Source organism: Dermacentor silvarum, unplaced genomic scaffold (genome assembly GCF_013339745.2).
Source record: "Dermacentor silvarum isolate Dsil-2018 unplaced genomic scaffold, BIME_Dsil_1.4 Seq12, whole genome shotgun sequence".
Lineage (NCBI taxonomy): Eukaryota > Metazoa > Arthropoda > Arachnida > Ixodida > Ixodidae > Dermacentor > Dermacentor silvarum.
Window position 1 is genome coordinate 36,093 of NW_023605645.1, and position 23,909 is coordinate 60,001.

Below are 23,909 nucleotides of genomic sequence, written 5' to 3' on the forward strand. Positions count from 1 at the left end.
GTGCACGAACAGCGCTCACAAGTGGACGGCGACGCCCACCAGGCAAAGGTTTGGTATCGGACAATTTTTTCCCACCTATTATAGCGCATAATGCTTGTTGAGTATGCCGCGCAAAGCGAACAGCTGTTAAAAATGTCGGCTGGTCCAATCGAATGCCGCGCACACCCGAAGGCCGGTACGCGCCGTTGAGATGTAGGTGGCGTGGACGTATGACTTGTTTTCGAGAGGTGAAAGTACTTTGGACAAGTTTTTCCTCCTGTGTCCATTCAACGTGTAGCCGCCTTGCAATGGCGGTTTTAAGCAAGTTGCTGGAAACTAGCCTGCCGTTTCGTTGCTATGAAATCGCGCATCCGTGGGAGCCTTCGTGCACTGCTAGCTGGGTGACATTGTTTTTCGACACCTTCAGCAACTCTATCAAGCTCTACAGCGTGCTCTACCTGGTCAGTGCGTTTATTTTCGATGACACAAGCTGACACGCTTACAACGAGAGAGAGAAAGTCTATGTAGGTCTGTAATGAGCTGTGTGTTCGCTAATACAGATAGTCGAACAAGTGTTTGATCGGGAAACGTTCGCTGCACCGTTTTTCCTCGTAAGGTGCTGCGTCGTTACGCCGTATGCACGAGTCAGCTGACCATGCGGACGCGCGTTGTAGTACGTCCCCAAGAGCCTTGCTAGCTTGCCGCGTACATAGGCAAAAACTCGCGCGCGCGTGTGAAAGGGACGCTGTAGGCTACTGCGGAAAACTCGTGTGACGTTATTTAGCGAATCTCCTGCAACGAAACTGCGTTTTGACCAGCCACGGTGACCGGACAGAGGATGAGGATATCTGTGAGGTTCGGTTAGAAATTGGCAGAGCTTAGGAAACGCTCATGCGTGCCGTCCGTCCTCTTGACCGCTTTTAGGCGCCTCGGGGTTTGAATTTAGGTTCGAAGCACGACTGGAGCGCCCGAGCGGTAATCTGAGGCGTCTCTCTTGCAAGCCACCAATGTGAATGAGATGCAACGAGCGCGCTTTCGTTCATGCATACCAAACAAGCGCCACAAATGGCGTTAGGTTAATAAAATATAGTTTGCGCGATGTCTTTCTGTTATTGATGTGATGGGCACTGTCGAAGATTACTTTCTTGCCTCTTTTGTCTCTTCTCACGCTAGCGCCGTGTGGAGCGTGTTATTTCGTGTCCGGTAAAAAACAATAAATTTACGGTGTTGCTTTGACTAGCGTACCATGAACGCGAATGTGAAAACAAAACAAAAAAAAATCCACCTTTGTAAGAACTGAGTGCGCGCATGCAGCAGCTCCTGGGAATGCGTTCAAATTTCTATATCTTGTGACATATATGTCGCTTGTTATGACATTTATTACTAAAACAGCAGGTGTTTTGCTTTTGGTATGATGTATGAATTTAACCTTGTGTAGAATCAGCTGGTCAGAACTAATGCTAAAAATGCGACAGAGGGAGAGAGAATAAACATCTTTATTATATAAATGAATAATGCGACAAAGCACGACATAATATTTTGCTTTTATAATGCGAGGGTTCGATTATGCAGCAAATCTACCCTACCTTATTGTACATATAGCTAAACCCATCTTTTTTCTTTAATAGCAATTATACCTCGACTACAGCTGCTTTAAAAATTGTGCGCAGCCTACACTCTGAAATGCTTGATGACATTAAAAACTATATTTATAAGTTATCGCAAAAAAGAATCCCCAGTTTTGTGTGTTTGCTGTGGTGGTGCGTGTGCATGCATGTACATGCTCGTTAGTGTTTGTGCTTTATGTAAGCTGAAAGGTGGTCTGGTTGATTGACTGAATGATGCACCACATATTCCAGTAGTAAAGTTTACAGCAGAATTAAAGCAGACAGAGGATGCTGGACCTACAACTAGGATTTACTGGAGAAAGACTGCTGTGGCCAATTAGCAAAATGGAAACAGTCTACCCATGATGCTTTCTGCTTACAAGGAGGAGGTTGTGATCACATCAGTGTCCCTTCTGTTTGTATCAAGGAAGAGGAGCATTATCTTTGTCGATTGAGGTTTGGGCTGACACACATGCTTGTTAGGTTTCATTTTTGTTCAGTCTTCATTCCTGTACACAGCAGCATTGCTTTAGCAAACTGTCATAAGTTGCAAGTCCGGCATCCTTTGTGTCTGCCTCATTTCTACCGTAAACTATTTTAGCCTTCAGAAAACATAGGGCATTACTTGACGTTTGCATATTGCGGAAGTGAGGCATCTCTTGCGACAGTAAAGGCCACGCGAGTAAAAGCATTATTTTTAACAATGGCTCATAATCTAGTACAGTTCCTGAATGTTACTGTTTGCTTTTGGTCCAGCAAAGCATTTTTCCATTAACAAGTTTGATGTCTCTGAAAGGTCCCGTTTACACTTTCCTCTTATCACTTGTCGATGCCTCCACTTCAAAGAGCAGGAGTGACGTACCCCTTCTCCCATTTCTCTGTGGGGGAAGAAAAAGAATACTGGCTGCACTACTTTGGTAGGCTATGTGGCAGCTGCAGAGTTCATGCAGGTGGCGCAGCTTGTTAGCCGCAGGACCTCCAGACGGGCATTTGCAGAGACGGTGCTGAGTAGTGTGCGGTCAGCATCCTTCCTCAGCTATAATGTGATGCTCTTCATGTTCGTCATTTGTGCGCTGAGGTGAGTAACAGTAATAGCAGTGGTGCACGCTCGCCTCCATCCTCAGGTGGGGCTTTGGCCGCCTTTATCTGCAGAATTCCACCTTCGTGGCCGGGCTTGCCTCGGGCTTTCTTTCCATTTTCGTCGAGCATCCGAGCAGGTAACGCAAGCCATTCTTGTCTGTCCAAGATGTGCTTTTCTGTGTCTATCGCTGTTTCATATTTTAAGCCACCATGCATTTCATATCAAATGTTTGGCACATCTTTTTTTTATATATATATTTTTTTTTTAATTTTCAGCATAAATGCCACCTGATTAAGTTAGCATTAAAGTATGAAACGCTTATATGTAGTGTTAGCCAGATTTCCTAGAGAAAAAGATAAATGAGATGCAAAAGTCCAATTTTCAGCTGTGCACTTGTAGTATCATATTAGTCTTTGGGTAAGAGATTAGTGCAAGTAAAAGACTTTTCTGTAGTAATGGTTGAAGTGGATGCTGAAGCCCAAGTATCTTGGTTCAAAGGCTGACAATCTACCGCCCATGCCACTAGCTGATAAATATTGACATGCACCATATGAAGTGGCTACTTCTGGTTGCAGTGGCTTGTTGCTATCTATTATTTTTTTCCATCTCATAAACAGACTGTGTCCCTAGGACTCAGTCTGTTACTGCACAGAATGCCGTGTTGCCTTTCAGGATACATAAAAAAGAAGAAAAAAATTGAGAGCCACTTGATGTCAGCTGCGTGCATAAGTGTAACTTTTGGGTGAACTTTCTTGGTGCTTGCTTATTTTGCTAGGAATGAAAATCTGAACTTGCAGTTCTATCAGCAAACTTGTGTGGCTCGTACATTCACACCTTCAAGACAGGGCCATCACTTAAAACATAAAGTGGAGTGGAGATTTAGGTGCACCTTTAAAAAAAAAAAAAAAAAAAAAAAAAAAACAAACAAGTGGTTGAAAGTATTCGGGAGTCCCGACTACAGCATGCCTCATAATCAGATCGGGGTTCTGACTTCTAAAATTTCAGAATTCAATTTCCTTATGAATGTGATGCTGGCATGTGGCAGGCTTGAGGCTTCACACATGGCAATAGTGCAGGTTCCTCCACTGGTGGACTAAACTTCCTCACTCTGTCATGTTTCCCATGGTCCTTTAAAGGTGTCGATTCCCACCTTGGGTGAATGTGATCAATATAACAACAGACGAAGCTTGTGGCTGTTTCACTTGTTATTATACTCAATCATATAATGGAATACACGGTTTCCACATTCCTTTTGTCACCATCATCATAGTTGCGACACACGTCAGACAGCAGGGTACACACTATGGGTGCGCTGAATGATTCTGCAAGCATGGGAGAAAACAATACCCACACAAGATTTGATAGGCAAAATGTGGGCATGGACAGGTGCGTTATGTTCGGTCTCTTGATGAAATCGGCAATGCATTGGCTAGTAAACTGCGTTTCATTGCCAGGTGTGACAAATTTTAAGTTTGGTAAAAACGGAGCATATGCTCGCAATTGTAGGGGATATGCTTACAGACTTCATTGGCATAACTTGAATCTATTTGCTGTGTGCATCTACAAGGATGACTGAGTGTGATGCTGGTGACAGAACATAGAGAGCAATGAGATTCCTAAGACAGGGTGTGAAAGTAATTGCTTAGGCTGTACAGAATTTCTTTTTTTTCTTCAACTGTATGCACGCCGTGGGTTTTTTGAACCGACTTAGACCCATGAAGTAGATGCCTTGAAACTCACCAGACATGTCGACGATGGCTGGTGTATTGCCAGGCTCTTAGTCCCTGCCCTACTTGTGTGGAAAGTGAGGTCATGACCACACAGGCAAAGGCAATCTGAAATAGCCAATAGAAATGCTGTTGTAATCAGACATATGCAGTTGAAGTTCCCCCTAAATTGATAACTTCCAAAGGTCACATGAGAGCTTGATGCATAGGAGCTGTAATGGTGCGCATTGTTTTTGGTACTTCTTGAATAACAGCCAGTTCAGTGCCAAGATGTGTAAATTATATTTTTTAATGTCATCTGTGCTGCTATCCGTAATTGCCACCAGCCTGCCATGTTTGCCACACCCGATTCGTCTTGTGTGTCTGGAGCATTACTTTGCTTAGACACTACACTACAACTTATATTGCAACATTCATATTGGGAGTTTGCCCAGCTGCAAGCATAATTTCTGTGCTTTTTGCTACCATGTCCTGCACATTTGCCTGGTGCCTCATTTAGTGTTGCTGGTCGTGTCTTTTATTTTAAGTACCTCCATAAAATTTGGGGATATCCTAATTGGTGGCTTCAGACAACAACGCTGTTTCGTTGGTAGTGCATATCCTGATGTCAGATCTTGCTATACTAACAACCGGTTCATGTAGCGCACTTCTTTTTATGCTGAGCATATATATATATAATTAGCTAAGCAGAGCACACTAGGGCATGCTGTAAAAATCGAAGATGTCAACAATTTGATTAATACTCTCCAATTAACTCATGAATATACTTACCATCTGGCTGCCAGTGCTAGGAAAAGTAGAAGTCAAATCTCATTGGATTTTGAGTCGTAGCGCTATTTACAATGCCTGCATATGTCAGTGACTGCATGTGATTATTGCTGCCATTTTCTACTCGGACACCTTGGCACCAGTTGTCTGGAAACAAGCCTCTGTCGTTATGACATAACGTTTCAGTTGTCTCTTCCATCGTTAAAGTCTGGAAGTTGCTAGTGTGCTGTCATTGATACTTAGTGTGTGGGAGCTGCATTGCTTGCTCCTTGGCTTTGAAGGGTTTCTTGTGTCCACTGTTAGATCGCAGCTATTCACAGAAACTGAGAAGCTGCAACATAAAAGTTATGAGTTCAAAGCCTGCTGGGGACAAGGATTTTTTTTCTCTAATGAAGGTTTCTTTAATGACTTAACTGACTGAAGGAAGGAAGGGAGGAAGACACTATGTGAAGACCTGTTTTTGATCTGTAGAATGGCTATTGTTACTAAATACATACCAGTGACTGCAACTACTTTTTTGGGTGCATGCGACACTGAAAGTTATCCAGGCCACATGGAGCACATGTGATATATGCTCCAAGGGTATCTAAATTCCTTATCAAATACCATGACTGAGGTCTGGCAAACATATTTTTCACATTTCACAAGTAGCTTTGTGTTTCCCATATTGCAGTATCAAATCGCACCAACTAGCCTAGCTATCAATTCTGCCTGATGTAAAGGAATCTCTATGCACTGTCTTGGAACAGAGCAAACACTTTCTGTGTTGTGCGTGGTAGTAATTCAGTGTAGTTGGCCTATCATACTGGGAAACTGAGTAGTGCTGCAAAGACAAGGATGGACGTGGAACAGGTGTATTGTTGTACTTCATGAATGTCCGTGAACTTTTAGTGCTATTTCAGTTTCCCAGAGTTGTGTGTGCTAAATGTTAAGCCATGTGCTAGCATTTAATTGCTTTTCAGTGCTGAAAATATGATAGACTCACTTTAAGATGAACAATAAAGAATGTTGGAAACCTGTTTCCCTTACCAGAAGTTCTGCTTAAGAGCAGTGCACAGAGTCTGTGGGAAACAATTGGGGAATTCATTTTGAAGTGGAGTCCACGTATAGGTCACTATAACAGCAGTGAAATAATACACCACAAGCAGTGTCTTGGAGCAAAATCAGCTTGTTTCACATTTTGCATGCTATGCCTCCACCTCTGTACTGCCCTTGATGACTGTGTATGAAGTGCTCAAAATTTTGTCTTCTTTCCTGTCACTTTCAGGCGTCGCGTTCTGTCTGTGTACATGCTCAACCAGGTGAGCTTTAATTAGTGTCTCTAGGTAGGGCAGTGGGATATTCTTGGCTGAGTACTAAGAGAGGCAAACTTGGAACCACTTACTTCCTTCTAGTGCTCGGAGATTGTGTTCAACAGCCTGCGCAGCCGGAACATTGTACATGATGTTCCTCATGGAGAGGTATGTCAACATCTTGCCTTTCTTTAGGAATGCATTGCCACAGAACTGAAAGATTGTTTGCTTGTCAGTGCAATGCTTCTAGAAAGCACCCAAGGCAAAAAGCTGTGTTCTCGCTGTTAGCGGCTGTAAGCCAAACACCCTTGTTAACTTATTACAATTCCCGACTTATTAATCTTCTTCTGGTATAAATTTTTATTTATCTATTTGTTTATCTTTAAAGGCAGATCGCTGCTTCCAACATTTTGTTGGCACATCAGTGCGTTCACATTTATCAACCCCGGTGGCCTAAAATTCAAGTGTGTGGTACTGTCCACTTCTCGATAGCTGCAACTGTTATAAACAAATACTGGCATACTTGTTTGCACTACACAAACCTCAAGTGACAAAATCATCTGTTTCACAATGCTGCATGTAGAAGCTCATTCACCAGAAAGAATGCACAAAAATACCATAATTTTCTATTGCAGGGCACACAAAACAAAAATATAACCACACTGCCCATTGCTCAATGACTGCGGCATTCTGCTGCTAAGCAGCAATAGCAGGTTGTGTTCCTCACTCTGACATAGTGGTGCACCGAAAGGGGGGGGGGGGGTCGGGGGTCCTAACTCCCCCCCCCCCCCCCACGTGCCGAGCCCCACCAGTCCAACGTGTACCTTCAGTGCTCTGTTCACATTGACATTACAATTCAGGAGGTGGCCGGAGCTTGAATTTTCCTGGTTAAGAAAAACACTCTATTATTGTCTTCTATTTATTCATTCACTCTTAAATTCAAGGAGGGCCAACTGCGTGCTCGATGGCTTTGCATTGAATTTCACTGAAGCAGCTCTAGGCGGAAAAAAGATGCAATTTTTGCCTTTAAGGGGTTGCCATGCGGTTTGACCCATTTTCTTTCCTTGTGCCTTTGAGTACTGCAACTAAGATGTGAGATGCGAAATTGTCTGCATATTCGCACCCCCCCCCCCCCCCCTGGCAGAGATCCTGGGTGCGCTACTGCTCTGATGGCTGCATTTTACTTGAAGGCAAATGTGGAAACACTCATACTTGAATTTATGTGCATGCATGAGGCTCAAAAATAACTCTTAAGCCCACAACTATGACTTCTTTCTTACATTACTGAACATATTTGAGACACAGAACTTCATAAATTATATAGTCGATTCCATTTATATTGAATTTGCAAAAAAGTGCTCACTAGTTTGATATGGCATTTAATTAGATATAAAGTTTTATGAAATTTGACCACTAGAAACATGTCTGAATCTAAGGTCAATTACTATTACTTTCTTTAATGCTTTTTGTAATGCTTTTTTTAATACAAAAAGAGATGCTGGTTATCTGTTAGGCAAAAGTTCTAATGATATAAAATTGCATGCTCATTGACCAGGCGTCATGGACTCGTGCTTATCGCACCAATTTATGGACATTGTCACATGATCAAGCGACAGTCTGCCTTTACCTAATGCCACCTGCTGGTGTGGCTTAGTAACAGCAGGAAGTAGTAGAAGACAACCAAACTGGGTGGCCGACTAGAAGCCTAGTGTTTTTGTTTGACCTAACGTGATTGAATTAAAGGTGAACACGCAACATTATCATGTCTAGATAATCGTGAGTGTATATAAAACTGCAGGAGACAAATAGTTTCTTGAAAGTGCACCAGGAGGAGTTTCTTCCCATATAAAAAGGGAAAGTGTATTGTTGCTTAACACATTCATCTTAGCAGTGGCGTAAACAGTCAGAAAGAAAAATAGATGTTTGTCATCCTGGAGGGGCGGTGACGTTTCATTCGCTGCTTTACTTGCACCCACCTTGTCTCCAGCTGTATGGTGAACATCTTATAAGGCATGTGCACTCACTTCAGGAAATGGCTGACTTGTGGTTAAACATTTCATCCACCGACTGACTGTTTAATGTATCTCTAACATGCCACGACAGTTTGCCTTTAATTCTACCACATTAGTTCAAACAAAAACACCAGGCTTCTCGCTGGCCGCCCAGTTCGGTCATCTTCTGCTTCTTCCTCTTGATGCCAGACCACAACATCAGGTGGCATTATGCAACTTTCTTTTTCTTGAAGATGTGCTGTGTTGGTATGACACGCCCTTGTGCATGGCCGCAGCACTGAAAATCTGTGCATTATGCACACCATGCCGAAAGGAAAATTTATTCTCCAATTTTTTTTTTATCCCATAAAAGGCCCCTCTCTAGGCCCCATTGCAAATTTTGGTTATACACTGGAAGTTGTAGGGTGCTATCTAGGGAGCGTTATACCAGAATAATTTTTAAAATTGATTAATTATTAGAGGAGACAAGAAAAATTAAGATATCTCATTGCCTTGCTGCCAGGAGACAAGTTTCACTGCCAGCGTAGACACTCTCCCCCTTTACCTCGACTAGTGTCTGCAAGTGACAAGTGACATTTCTTCGCTGCCTTCTCCCATACCGGACTCAAAGGACTGTGTCATGTTTACGTCATGAGCCCCACCCCTACTTTTCTTTTATTATTATTTTTTATTTTCTTTCTTTCTTGCTGCACTACACACTTCCAGTGGTGGTATTGCACATTCTGCATTGAATGATTTACTGAAGTCATGTGTCATAATCGATTACATTGCAGGCGCACTGCCTTAGGTAGTGATTTGTACATGTGACCTTGACTGTATGGGTGGAAGCAGGTCTCCCTAAAGGAGAAGGGTTTGCAGGCTTCTGTTTGAAATTTCAGCTGTTTTTGTGTGCTGCAGCTGTTTGACACTTTGCAGACATGATTACCACCGTGTGATCTACGTGCTGCACTTGTCTGTTTGCAAACTTAGTAAGGGCCTCTTTAATGGCAGGCAGACATGGTAGTGTTGTGGCTGTGTGGAAAACTCAATTTGCAGAGCCATTTGGCACTGGAGTTATATTTATCAGGTGTGCATAGGATTCTCTTTCAATGTAACTGCACATTTTGCAGTGCATTCTTGCTACGGCTTCACAGCGTTCATAAATTGTTCTATATGAGAGTTAATTTGATTTAACTGGTTTCAATATTGTGACGTGCCGTTGTGGCCGTCGGTTTCTATTGGTTTCGGGGCGGCGTAAGACGCATCCAGACACAGTGGAGACCAGGAAGGGACTGCCTGACCCTTCTTCTTTATTGCTCGAGCCCCTCTCGTGAGCGCGAGCTCGGCGCCAAGGCGCAAGACACGTACGCACCAAGCGTCGTCTGCTTTCGCTCGTGACATGGCCGGGTTTTGAAACAAGTCGTCCCGACTGTTTACAACACTAAAAACACAACACATAACATTCGCAATGGTACAACAGGAATTATCTAAAACATAAGCAAGCTTAAAGAGCAATCATACAACAGTAACACGTAAATAAATGTAATCACTGGAACTATACTGCACCACACACTTCACTGCATCCATAGGGCGTCAGACACATGTACGGCTTAGTCCGATGCACGAGGTTGTTCCATCTTGGCAATTGGGCTCAGGTAGGGCTTCAATTTCTCCACATGCACAATGTCCGTTCCCATGTTATCGGCAAGTTCGATCTCGTAGTTCACGGGAGACAGTCTGTTCACTACTTTGTGAGGGCCGTTGTACCATGTGGTCGATTTAACACCGGAGAGTGGAGCCTTAAGAAGCACTAGTTGTCCTCTTTCGAACACAACGTCCTTGTGGTGCTTGTTGAAGTAGTCCTTCTGTTTTTCTTGTGCCAGTCTGATGTACGCGGCCGCAAGTTCTCTAGCTTTTTTTCAGTCTTTCGCTCACTACCGCGCCATAACTGGAATCTTCTTTCAGTTCTTCAAGTTCTCGGCGGCTGTAAACAATGTCTAGTGGAAGCACTGGATCTCTGTCATAAACTAAGCAGAATGGAGTTTGGCAAACCGTGTCCTGGTACCCGGTGTTGTAGCAAAATACAACATATGAGAGTACATCAGCCCACTTTTCTCCCCCAGCGGTAGTCATGGCAATCATCTGCTTGATAGTCTTGTTAGCCCTTTCGCACAAGCCATTTGCTGCAGGATGATATGCAGTAGTGGCAGCATGTGTGATGCCACGATGTTTGAAGTAAGCTTCAGTAGATCGTGCCATCATTTGAGTACTGCGGTCTGTTATAATCGTGGCTGGGCATCCGTGCTTCAAGACAGTTCTGCGCTCAATGAACTTTTGAACTGTTGTGGCTTCTATATTCCTCAAGGGTTTTGCCTCAACAAACTTTGTGAGGTAGTCAAAGGCTACGATGATATATTTATATCCTCTAGAGTTCTTGAATGGCCCTACGATGTCCATCCCAACTGTATGAAAAGGGCTGTGCACTTCTATTGGTTGTAGTAATCCATAAGGTAGGGATGTCGACATCTTCATCCTCTGACAAAGGTCGCAGTGACTCACATAACGTTTGACATCCGTATAGAGCTTTGGCCAGTAGTACTTGGACCTCAGCGCTTCAAATGTTCTTCTGATGCCCATGTGGCCACCGTACCTTCCTTCATGCATTTCTCAAAGTGCCTCAGCCTGTCGCTGAGAAGGAAGGCAGAGGAGAAATCGACTGCTGACCGGACCTTGATTTCTCCTGTACAGTACCTCATTGTGCATCAAAAATTTCTTTTGGGCCCGTTTCTGTTGCTTCTTTGTGCCCAATGCACCATTAAGCAGAGATCCAGGACTTTAGTGCAGAATGCATCCTGACGCTGTTCTTCACCCATGTTGCCACAGTATCGCAATGGTGGATAGGATACAGCAAGGATTTGGCCTTTCTCTGGAACAATGGGAGGTGTCCTTGAGAGACAATCTGGTGCGCTGTGCAGGATTCCTGATTTGTAGGTGACGTCAAAGTCGAGCTCCTGCAAAATCAGCGACCAACGGAGGAGACGTTGGTTACCTTCCTTGTAGCGCAAGATCCAGCAAAGGGCGTGGTGGTCACTGACAACTTGAATTTGCGGCCTATCAAGTATGGTCGCAACTGTTCTAATGCCCATTTCACAGCGAGGGCTTCCAGTTCCGTCGAAAAATAATTGACCTCTGCGCCTTTAAGTGCCCTGCTCAGGTATAACACTGGGCGATATCGTCGCTCTTCATCTTCTTGCAGCAACAGACCTCCTAAGCCGAGACGAGATGCGTCTGTGTGTACTTGCACCCTAAATTCCGTTCTCTCCGAGAATAGTTTGAGGACAGGCGGCTGAGACAAAGCGCACTTTAATGTCTCAAAGGCCACTTGCTGATCCTCTTCCCAGGAAAAAGCTGAATTCTTCTTTAGGAGGGATCGTAGAGGTGCAGCGGTAACGCTGTAGTTAGGGATAAACTTCCTGAAATATGACGTAAGCCCCATGAATGACTGGAGTTCCTGTACGGTTCGAGGAGGCTGGAACATCTGAACAGCTGCCAGTTTCGATGGGTCAGTACTTACACCATCTTTTGTGACAACATGCCCAAGGTAATTAATAGCAGTGCAGAAGAAGAAACACTTCTGTGGTTTGAACTTCAAAGCTGCTTTCTGGAACCTTGAAAAGATGTCCCTGAGGTGCGAAACATGGTCTTCAAATGTCTGACTGAAGACTACGCAATCATCCATGTAGACAAGAGCATTGTCATTCTTAATTCCGTCAATGATTGTATCGACGGCTCGTTGACACGTGAAAGGAGCACCTTTGAGGCCAAACAGCATCCGTAGGAATTCGTAGAGACCCCAAGGTGTAACGAAAGCCATCTTCTCTATGTCATCTGGATGCATGGCTATCTGATAAAAACCAGACACCAAGTCCATGCCAGAAAAGTACTTGCTTTCGGTGAGCGCCTGCAGGGCATCTTCAATCCTTGGAAAAGGGTAAACAATATCTTCAGTCACTGCATCGAGCTGTCGATAATCAATGCACATGCGTGTTGTCCCGTCTTTCTTCGCTACTAGGACCAGCGGTGAAGCCCAAGGACTCCGAGAAGGCCAGACTATGTTGGCATTGATGAGGTCCTTGATAAGACTCTTGACGAGGTCACATTGCGCAGGAGACAATCTGCGAGGTCGTTGGGAGATAGGCTTTGCATCCCCAGTTGGAATACAATGTTGCTCAACTTTGCATGAGCCCACATCCGTACTTGATTGTGCGAAGCAAGCAGCATGCTACGCGAACAACTTCTTCACGACCTGCAGCTCACTTGAGGATAACGTTGTGCCAACGTTAAAGTTTATCTCACCAATTTGAATTGAGCAATGCTGCGGGTCAACAACTGCATGGCCTGGTGGTTCATCAAGATCCTCAGGAGAAGGCAGGCATGAAATTTGGAGGATCTGTTGAGTCTTCCACAGAGAGTTCAATGTCCTCTATTCCCCCTGCTTCTTCTATGACTCCAACTGTCATCTGAGATGGAAGCACGATGGCTTGGGGTGAACAGTTCGTAAGCAAAACCTTGACTATTTTTTCGGATGCATCTACAACCATGGGCTCCACAATGACCGAATAGCGGTCATACAAGAGCTTTGTCCCTGTGATGACCATCACACAATCTTTATCTCTAGACATGCGATGCCAGTCCACTGGAACTAACTTTCGTGATAAAGCAGGTAGTGTTTGCTCTCTAATGAGGTGGACCTTTTGTAACACCTGAGGAACAGACATGGCAAAGCTTTGTGAACCCCAGTCGATGATGGCTCTTGAGGCCCGTAGGAAGTCGTCGCCTAGAAGCACTCCGTCATGAGGTAACCGCTTAACCACGACAAACTCATGCTGCAACGTTTGGCCGTCGACTGTTACAACAGTTTTGACTTGACCCAAGTTTTCTAAGTGATGGCCGCTTGCTCCTACCAAACGCAGGGACGAAGGCCCAATAATTAGCTTGAGTCTGTCAACCAGTGGTGCTGTAATCAAACTTTTCACAGCACCTGAGTCCAAGATGCCTTTAAACGTTTGTCCGTTGATGATGACAGGAACGGAAAAAAATACCCGCTTCTGTAGAACAAGACACCTGCTCAATCACTGATGACTGCTCGCAGGCATTGGCGTCACCAGTTGTTCGTTTCCCTGCTCTTTTGCGCTAGCGGACTCAAATTCCTCCTGCCACTTCAAAAATTCTGCAGTTAGTGGCAGGCGACACTGTGTGACAAAATGTCCGCTTCTAGAGCAGTTCAAGCATAGTTTACGAATCCTGGAGGTGTTCTCTTGAGATCTGTTAAAAACACGTGGTGAATAATAAGTCGGATTCCTTGGAGGCGGTTACACTTCATGTTCCCTTTGAGGTAGGTTTTTCTGTGGTAGCTTATATTCTGAGAAACCGCTTGACTCTATGCTCTCCTTGCGCTTACGATTCCGCGTAGACTTCCGAGACGAACCCTTTACCAAAACGGGGCGTTCCGCGGTATGTGGTGTGGGAGGTTCAACTGCAACCAGAACTTTAACGTTTTCCTCGGAATTGCTGATCTGGTCAAAGCGCAGAAAAGAGTCTATCATGTCATTTAGTTTCTCAAAATTCTTGTCAAAAAAGTGTTTCTTGGCCTTGTCTGAAAGCGTAGCCATGATGAACTGACACTTCTCCTTTTGCAATACTGGATAATTACATTGTTCCATGAGGTCCAACTTGCGGTAAGCAAAGTCTGTACACGACTCTCCAGCTCGTTGTGTAGCTCCGAACATTCGCTGCTTAGAGGTTACGTCACAATCTATGTTGTAACGGCGACAGAACGCTGCCTTCACATCAGCCCAAGTAGCAATATTGGCCATCTTTGCGTGGTGGCGCATCAATGTGAAATCCTTAGCTGGGAGTCTGGAGATAATGAAGGGTATCGCGACCTCTTCATGAACGCTGAAGGTTCTGAACCAAAAATCAACTTGATGAAACCAAGCGGTGACATCTTTCCCAAGATGCAGCAAGGAGCTACCCGCGAAACTTGAAAGTCGGTCGCGAGCATCTTCACCCGAGCTGTTAGAGATGCATAAAGTAGCTTCGTCTTTAGCTTTGCCGTGTTGGTTTCCCGAGCAGCGTTGAAGATTTATCGATGCAGCGCTCGTCTCCGTACTCTGGCAGGATTCGGCGTCCGAGTCCTCACGCGTCTTCGACTCCAAGCGCTCGATGCGTTCTACAATTGGAGCGAGTAAGTTGCAAAATAAGTCGCGACTTGCCTGCAACTGCGGGTCAAGAGGTGGCTTTGGTGCGTCGACTTCTTTGGTGGTGTCGTGTCCATCCGGAAACATTATTTTCAGTCCTTCCAATTCGCGCCAGAGCTGATTCACTTCGGTTCTTAGGGCACCTGCTTCGGACACAGCGGTCCTGTAGGCTTCCACCCGGGCGGCGTCATCCAACTGTTCGAACACATTGATGGAACACTGGGCGGTCGCTATGTTGGGTTTACGGAGCCGACGCTGTCCTGAAGGCAGTGGTTCGACCAAAGGAATGCGCAGCAAGCGACGACCCCACATCAAAAAGGAATAAACGTCTTCATAGCTCACCTTGAGCCGTTGGGCGCCAAATGTGACGTGCCGTTGTGGCCGTCGGTTTCTATGGGTTCCGGGGCAGCGTAAGACGCATCCAGACACAGTGGAGACCAGGAAGGGACTGCCTTACCCTTCTTCTTTATTGCTCGAGCCCCTCTCGTGAGCGCGAGCTCGGCGCCAAGGCGCAAGACACGTACGCACCAAGCGTCGTCTGCTTTCGCTCGTGACAAATATAATCAGTTTTCACCGCATTATTGAAAATTACATTAGAACCTATGATTGTTTTGAAAAGCCCACTACTGTGACAGTTTTCTGCTGCTGAAGTCATGCGTTCGATTCCCGGCCATTGGGGCCACACTTAGATGGGGGCAAAATGCAAAACAATTTCTGTACTTAGACTTAGGTGCATAGTAAAGAACCCCAGGTGGTCAAAGTTAATCCAGCGTCCTTTTCTAAGGTGTCTCTCATAGCTCGACTTGCTTAATTTGGGACGTTAGCTCTACAAACAAATAAACAAGCAAGCAAGCAAACAATCAATCAAACAGTTTTTGAAAGAGCAAGAGATACCTGTTATAGGCTCAAGTTCCCTATACCTACATTGATTGTTAAGGAGGGCAGATATTCTCTATTTTAGGGGCAATTCTACTGGCCTGAATGACTGTGATAGTCCTGTGCAGCTCAGAATACATTTTAAAGAGCTCCAAATTTGTTTAAAAAAAAAATACTTTTTTTTCAATGTTTGACTCTCTTCACTTAGATGATTTTTCTGCTTTCTTTCTCTTCACTGTTAGCACCAGGCACAGGCCACCGTACCCACTTCTGCCCTGGTGCTGAGTGCAGTGCAACAAAAACAAAACTGCCTTTTGCAAGTGCATTCCTAGACATTTTGTGCATGCTTTCAGCAATATGTCTTAATATAGGTGGTCACTGAATGCGAGAAATGTGTCTTGCACTATATCTTACATTGTTGTAAAAATAGTGCAAAAAAAAAAAAAAAAGATGACACAAGCTTGATGACACAGGTACTGTATTGTGTGCATTTCTGTGTCATCCTTAGAGCTGCCATTGCAATGTTGAACTTGATCCAACTAGCACAACTTTATACACTTGTGTCTTACACATCTGCAACTTGATACTTCCAGGTGTTCATGTTTGCTGTGAGTTTGGCAGGCTTCCTGTATTGCATTCGGTAAGCATTCTAACATGTGTAAAGCATGCTTGAAGTTGACAAAAAATGTGCTTCACACGGGAAGTCACAGATCTCTCTTGGGCGCATATTATAGGCAGTAGCTAAGCATGGGAACTCATAAAATGATCTGTTGGCTCGTTATGGCATAGACTAACTGAAATGAAATGTTCTTTGGTTTTTATGAGATTTGATCTTGCATCCTTTGGACTATGAAATTGGTGCCTGGAACCACTCAGGCGCAGCATGGACACAACTTTGTGCAAAAATGTTAGGTCTTTGTACGCCCTGCTGCAATCACCAGCAGTGACTCATGTATCCTGTTGGATTTGTCCTGGTGCAATTCCTGGTTCAATCAAAAGCATGATTTTGAGAAACTTTATCAATTGAATTGTCACCAGTAGCTACAAATATTGTTGCACCAAACTTACCAAACTGGCATAAAAGCGAAAAGTTGCACAGTGATGCAAATTCATGAAGGTGAAAAGGCAAACCTGTGCTTGGTGCCGTGTGCATTCACTGTGCACCCGCATGGTACTCGGCAGTGCAACATTCCTGTCGATGAATGCTGCATTGGTTCATCTGAGCAGAAGGTGCCTGCAACACTGCCCTAGATGATTTTGCATACAGTTAAGTGTGCACCAGTTATTTTTGCTTTGGGAAAAAGGGAATGATGACAAGCATGCAGGCCAACCAAAACACAATATCGAGTTTTCAACCCTGCTCTTGAGAAGGCAACATGCAAATATGAAGTACAGTGTAGCCCGGTTATAACGGAAGTCAGCGGGAATCAAAAACTGCTTCACTATAACCACTTTTTCGCTATATCTGGACTCTAAAAAAATAAAAATGCAAGCATCAAGTAGACCAAGTAGAAAATTTTATTTACACCCTCTGAAAAAAAAGTGGTTGAGGGTCCGCTGCACGTGTTTCATTAGCGCGCGTTTTAGAACAGCGGGCTTAACACTGTCTGGCTGAGCGCAAACGTCCGGCCCGGAACTCGGGAACATACGTAACATGTCGATAGCTGCGACAGCAGCTCCAGAGGTCACTGGCTGAAGTGCACCAATGTCATCAACTGAAGGAGAGTTTTCTTGTCAAACAAACTGGAGGACTACGCTGTGCGACGAGAAACGTGACAAAACCAGCAACCTTTCTGGAGGGCATTAAACCAGCTCATGTACCCGGCGGTCGGCCTGCTTGGCATTGAAAAAAAAGAAAAAAAAAAAAAAAGGAAGCGCTCGCTTGGTTTGGAGACTGCGACCGGGTAGCATTTGCTGTGTGATGCGGTGAAGCAAGCTTTCGCAAGGAGCCGAGCTGGATGAAAGGGAAAACGATGCTGGCGGAGGCTGCCGGGAGCCAAGAATTAGCGGTTATTTTTGGCCTTGTTGATGCATGCGAACGTACAAAAGGATGTTTGATGGAAGGATGTTTTGTTTTTCTCGAAAAAAAAATGCTTCGCTATATCTGCTGAGTTGCGTTTATTTGCTTAGTTAAAACTCAACCGAAAAGGCATTGACAATGCGGAAATTAGGATGGAAAATCAATATCACTTCGTTATAACCACTATTTCGCTATAGGTGGGTTCGTTATAAGTAGAGACCGGATTTTAGGCAAATGCCTTTTTTGTTCCTTGCGCTCCTATCGCCCCACTTTGATATATAAGCATGAATTAGAGGCTAAGAAGGGCTTTTATAGTGTTTTAATAGTGCCTATAAATGCCTATTTTGGAGTTTGTGCTTAAATGTCTATAAATGCCTATTTTCAATATCGGCACCTATATGAACACTAGTTAGCCTCAAGTTTCGCTTTCGAGTGCAGTTAGAGACCGTTATTCATGTTACCGGGCAACATTGATTGTTCGGTACGCTATGGGGTTCAACCTAGTCCTTTAGTTCAACCAACTCCCGGAAAACAAATGCTAGCAGCATTGAAATGGGACGCGCCGGTAAGCATACACCGCCGCGCTGACATTGCGCGAGCGGTTGGCGAATGCGAAACCGCGGAGAGCCGTCAGGGGAAGGAGAGTGAAGAGCAAAAGAAGAAAGAAAATGTGATGTGCACGGCGGCTTTTGTTTGATTTGTCATTTACTTTTTAAGGTGTTCACCGCCATCGGGCGTTCCTTCTCAGCGTATGAGATCATTCTCAGTGACAAGAGGCACAATTTTGAATCTAAAAATCTGGAGATGGTGGTAGTTTGCTATTGTTTCACAATCTTCACGGTGATTCTTAGACTATTCCGCGCGCTCTCCAAACAGATTTCTTCAAACATGTGCAGCTTAAATGGGCGGAAGTGTATCTGGCAGTGTTGGACGTCTTGCCTGTACAATTCGGATAATGTCATTGTATACTGAGAAAATTGCCAAGAGTTGTACTAATAGTCCTCATGTAAGAACATGCTAATTTCTTAATAAATCGTAGTCTCTCTTGCATTTGTTATTTGTCTGTTTTTGTGTGTCTTAATTTAATTGCATCAGGCAGACATAAAGTATCGCTTTTTTTTAATCAGATTCCCAGCTTTCAAGTATTCTTTTTTCATGCCTGTTTCACTATATGCGACGCTCGATACAGTGGCCATTGAACATGAATATGAGCAGTGTGCTTATGGAATTAAGCCAATGATAGTCAGTTCTATGGGACAATTGCACGGCTATGTTCAACTGTTGGCGCCTTTGTGCCATCGTAGGCAATAACGTTTCTTGTTTTCCTATCGTAGATATAGGCCACGCACGTCTTCGTTTGAAATTATTTGCATTTATGTAAAAATTTATTGTGCCTATATTTATGACGTTGGAGGCCTAAAACGCGCTTTTTTAATGCCTAAAGATCCGGCCTCTAGTTATAAGTGGGCTACACTGTATAGTAAAAAAAAGGACAAGCACATCCAGAGGCCCATAGGGGGCATCTCAACAAGCCATTGTACATGAGAGCATGCAGGAGCACCTTGTCTTCTGCTGCAAGGATGGGAGAGAAGTGTGTTGTGCTTGCAGTGGAGAAGACGTAAAGACAAGTAAAGAAAAGACTGGACAGGGCCAGACCTATTCCTGACATGCTTTACTGTCCAGTCGTTTCCTTACTTGATTTTGCATATTCTGAAGCGAACTAGCGACAGACACAGTGGGAGAAAATACACACACGGGCGCCTATCTCCCATTTAGTCGTCGTCTTCGCGCCTCGCTTTTCAGAATATGCTCAACCAACACGCCCAGTCCTACATTCTTACTACTGATTTTGCATCTTTCGCTTCGAAATACATATTTTTTTTTTTATTTAAAAATACCCTCAGGGCCATATGGCATTAAAGAGGGGAGTGGTTACAGAGTAGTAAAGAAAGACAAATCAAACAAACCAATGCAGTGAGTTCTGGTAATACAATAATTCTCCTGATTATACAGTGTTAGCTAATGTTTCGCGAAAACGTTTGTTATCGGTGATGGCTACGATACTTGAGGGAAGGTGGTTCCATTCCTGCGATGTACGGGGGACGAAAGACTGAAAGAAAGACTTCGTGTGGCATGAATCAATTCCCACCTTACTGCAATGATCGACGCGGTTTGAAATGTATTGAGGCCGCATTATCAAGTCGTCGTGAAGCGTGGTGTGATGGAAAATTTTATGAAATAGCGAAAGTCGGGCGACTTTGCGGCGGTTAGCTAACGGAATAAGTGCTAGGTTAGTTTTCATTGAGGTTATACTCGCGGTTCGGTTATAGTTAGAAAGAATGAAACGGGTAGAGTTATTTTGTACTAGTTCAAGTGAAGTAATGAGATTAACGTGACTGGGATCCCATATTGCAGATGCATACTCAAGCACACTAGCCAACTAGCCCAGCAACAAGTTGCACAAGGGTCATGGATTAATTAATTAATTTTTTATTCAAGTTATTGCTGTTCTTTTTCTTTTGCTCTGATAAGTTGTGTACAAGCACGACTTACAGCCTTCATATTGGCTGTACTGCCATTTGTTACATTGAAGCTTTCTTGTTATGTTGCATCTTTCTATTGTAGTCATCACAGCTATGCATCTTTATGCAGGAACAACAACAAGCTGAAGGACCCTGTGTGCAAAGCTTTAAGGTTTGTATGAAGCACATACAAATACAAAAACGGCCATGTTCCATACTGCGTAATCTTTGCTGTGCATCTGACAGTGGCCATACTGCACTGATGCGCTCTTTATTAGGCACAAACAAAGCAGTCTCTTTAATCAACAAGCCGAGACTGGATTTGTTTACAATCTGGGACTGTACTTATCGCATTCTGCAATACCTTTGTACACCTTCTCGTGGTGCAATGAAATCGCAGCTGAGACAAATTTGGTGGTGCTCTTTCTTCACCAGGTCTTTGGCAATAATTATGTTGCCTAGTCACAGTGCTTAAACAAAACAGTTTTCCTGCTGGATCCAACTGTGGATCCACCTGTGTTGCAGTTGGATGTCAAGTGCAAAAGCACAGGCCCTTACAGTAATGTTCTGCGATATTCTTGCCATGCATTATAAGTATGAAACTTGCCACAAGGAGATGGAATCTTACAGGCTATGCTCATAAAATAATAAGACTTATTCTTGAAAATTTGTTTAAACCTTTAACTGCCATGACAAATTTTGAAAAGTGCCTAACTTTTTTTAAACCTGAATATCTTGCGCCAATTAAAAAAAAATATGATACCAGAAATGCCTATCACATATTTACTGGTCTTGTTTAAAAAGATAGCAAAAGTAATTGTATATTATTTATTCCTCAGAATTACAAGAAACTGTGCGTATACATATGTGGAAAAATAGCGGAGTTCACGACGAGTTAACTCGTCATTGGCACCAGAGGACGAGTTGCCTTGTCATAGGTAGTTAAGGAGTTAATTAAAGGTATGCTCACATACAGAAATTATTCTTCAAAATAGCATAGCATTCTTGAGCATCGGTACACAGTTGCCAACGATTCTGCCATGTGTCATAGCCTGCCTGGAAGCATACTGAACTGGGATCTCTTTCAAAGTACTCATCAAAGCAGCCATGGAGGAAAAAAAAAATTAAGAGGGAGTGTCACACGACAACCATAAAGGCCGAGTCATAAAAAATAAAAAGGATTATTCATAGAAAATCACCCAAGCACGTGATCATTCACTTGATAGCAAACAATTGTTTCTAGCCAGCCCACACAGCTGTTCTGGGTTTGTCACCTACTCGTCTGCTGCACCTTTTGGAAGTTGTAATACACAGTTAATCATGCGAGCACTCTGGAGAAAGTGTTGCCCTTGCAACAGCGACAATGTTTCCATATGCCAAGCGCGACAACTAGAGGCCTCAAATGAGGCAAGCAGAATGCGAGTGGCACGGGCTGGAGAAAGCAGTGCCAACTCCAGCAGCCAGCGGCCCGAAAACTTACCCTTTCTTCTACCATTTTCCCACCTGTTGTGTTCTTGCATGCAGCATTTCACCTACATTGCAAGAGCACAGATGATGGTGCACCATTGTTGAGGCAGGCATCTGCCTGTCATTGGATGTCCCGTTAAAAATAACTAATAAGTGATAGTGATTCTTAAAAACCTACTTGGCAACATATGTTTTGCTTGAGGATTTTGTGCATAAGGCACATTGTTCACAATGCAGACTCCTCATGGGTGCAGAGGAATTTGTGGCCCCCACAGCCACGACTGACACGGGACAGCCATGTTGGCACTTGAGAAGCTGCTGGCGACATGCTGCTGAGGTTAGTGCTGAAGTGCAGAGCCACCTCCACATCCCTCTCTCACTCTCAAACATGAAAAACCTTCTCACCTTATCATCATCCTCACTTTGTTAAAGTTGCCAACCAGCCCGCCCTCCTCTTAACTACTGAGATTTTATCAGCCTTCCCACATCCTTCACCATTAGCCCTTCCATGCCCTCACTTTTAGGCAGATAGGCATTTTCAGTAGGGTTTGCTTTCTTGGTGGCATCCCTATCGTCAATTGTCTTCACTGTTGCACTGCAAGGTGAGGATGGGTATAGCAACATCGTTGAGGGAATACAGAGATGGTACAAGGCAAGATACCACAGGTGCAGACCATTTCTCGTACCACCTGATGAGAGATGATACAAAGCACACTCCAGGAAAAGCTTGCACCCTTTGGGACTTACCTTGACCCCAAGCAATAATCTTCATCTATCTTGCACGGATATTCTTCTTTGAACTCAGTGTGCCCGGAACTTTCAGGTCATGAATGGCACCCATGTATCAGCACAACAGAGCATGCTTGACAGGAAAGTTGCAAATGCAGAATGTTAAAGAAGGAAATGTATGCAAAATGACAGTTATTGCTTGTTGTCAATATAAGCCTCATATGGTGTACATTTTAATGCAAAGAATTCTTTGCAACTTAAGGCACTTTGGGCGTATCTATCTGTCTAGCCTCCTACACCATGGTGCTGGCGGTGCCTACCAACTTGAGCCATTGGTATAGGCTCGTGTTCGCGATGCCACCGTGGCCGCCGCATCATGTCATTTGAGCTCCGTCATCTGACTCTTGCCCTTTATTCTTGGGTACTACATGTGTTCGAGCCACGTGGCGCACGTAAGAAGATTCGGGAATCTAGGCTGCGGAACACCAGGTGGTGTTCCGCCGCCTCCTCGTTCCTCCCCATGCTCCCACCAGACTTTCACGGCCCTTCTTGTATTTACCAGGCCATTTAATCAATCATCGAGGTCTGCTTTTTCATGCTGCACATATTTTTAGAGTGAATCGTACAGCGTAAGGACATGGTACAAAAACTAGCAAGTGCCTGAATCTGCATCTGCAATCCAATATTGCAAATCAAAAGTTGTGTAAGTCTCAGACACTGTTCAACAGAACTTGTCATGTTTCTGCACTGCACTCTTTGCTTCTTTTTTCTTCCATGGTCTTCTTTCTCCTGTGCAGGGCATGTCTGCACCATTTCTGATAGGCTATGGGCTGCAAGCTCTACTGTCACTAGCATCACCTCACCTGCGGCGCAGACCTTGGCGGATACTTGGCCGGTGGGCGCCCTTTGCACAGGGGGCATTTCTCGCCAGCACAGTTGGGCTGTTCCGGGTGGGTCTTTCCAACCTGCTTGCTTTTTTGCCGCTTCACTGTAGTAAATCAATTTGCATTATTGTAGGAGTGTGAAAATATTCAAAACTTTCTAATAATGAATTTAATCATGTCCTATTCAATTCGATCCTAAAATCGAATAATCACAATTTGCAGATTCTAATACTTTTCTAATAGGTTTCATACATTTCACACAGTCAACCATGTGCGATCAAACATGAAACTAAAACAAAAAAAAGATGCAATAACTTTCATCCCGGCGGTCACAGCGGAATACATAAGTGGACAAAAAGATGCATTATTTTGCATTTTAGATCTTCTGAGCTAATTAGCCCAGGGAGTTGCAGCTGCATTATGCCAAACATTCACTGCCATGTTATTTCCGCCAAGTAGCTTGCCCATTGTACACACAACTTGTGTATTCTAGGAATGTATCAATAGCAAACTGTACACAGCAACCAGTATGTCTAAAAATATGCACATGCTAGTAAGAGAAAGTTTAGAGGCTTGGCATGCTATTGCAGGTTCAATATATGTTAAGGGAAAGGAAAACAGCACACACGTGCTCTCGCACACAAACTTTTAAATATGGGCAACAGTGAGTACAATGAAATGACCAAAGTGGAAAGAAAAGCTATAT

General features: G+C 44.0%; 1 protein-coding gene across 1 annotated transcript; it reads left to right on the top strand.

Annotated features, from left to right (window-relative positions):
• Positions 1-70: 70 nt before the first annotated feature.
• Positions 71-23,344, top strand: LOC119434528 (transmembrane protein 135-like). The gene is made up of 9 exons (XM_049659517.1): positions 71-440; positions 2,508-2,664; positions 2,711-2,803; positions 6,430-6,463; positions 6,557-6,622; positions 16,175-16,221; positions 20,254-20,295; positions 21,828-21,927; positions 23,117-23,344. Exons 2-9 carry the CDS (start codon positions 2,531-2,533, stop codon positions 23,342-23,344), a joined length of 744 nt encoding a protein of 247 aa, XP_049515474.1. The 5' UTR covers positions 71-440; positions 2,508-2,530.
• Positions 23,345-23,909: the final 565 nt, after the last annotated feature.

Coding starts and splice junctions, on each gene's coding strand:
- LOC119434528 (XM_049659517.1), top strand. CDS start 2,531: ATGCAGGTGGCGCAGCTTGTTAGCCGCAGGACCTCCAGACGGGCATTT. Junction 2,804..6,429: donor TTCGTCGAGCATCCGAGCAG/GTAACGCAAGCC, acceptor TGTCACTTTCAG/GCGTCGCGTTCTGTCTGTGT. Junction 6,464..6,556: donor CTGTGTACATGCTCAACCAG/GTGAGCTTTAAT, acceptor ACTTCCTTCTAG/TGCTCGGAGATTGTGTTCAA.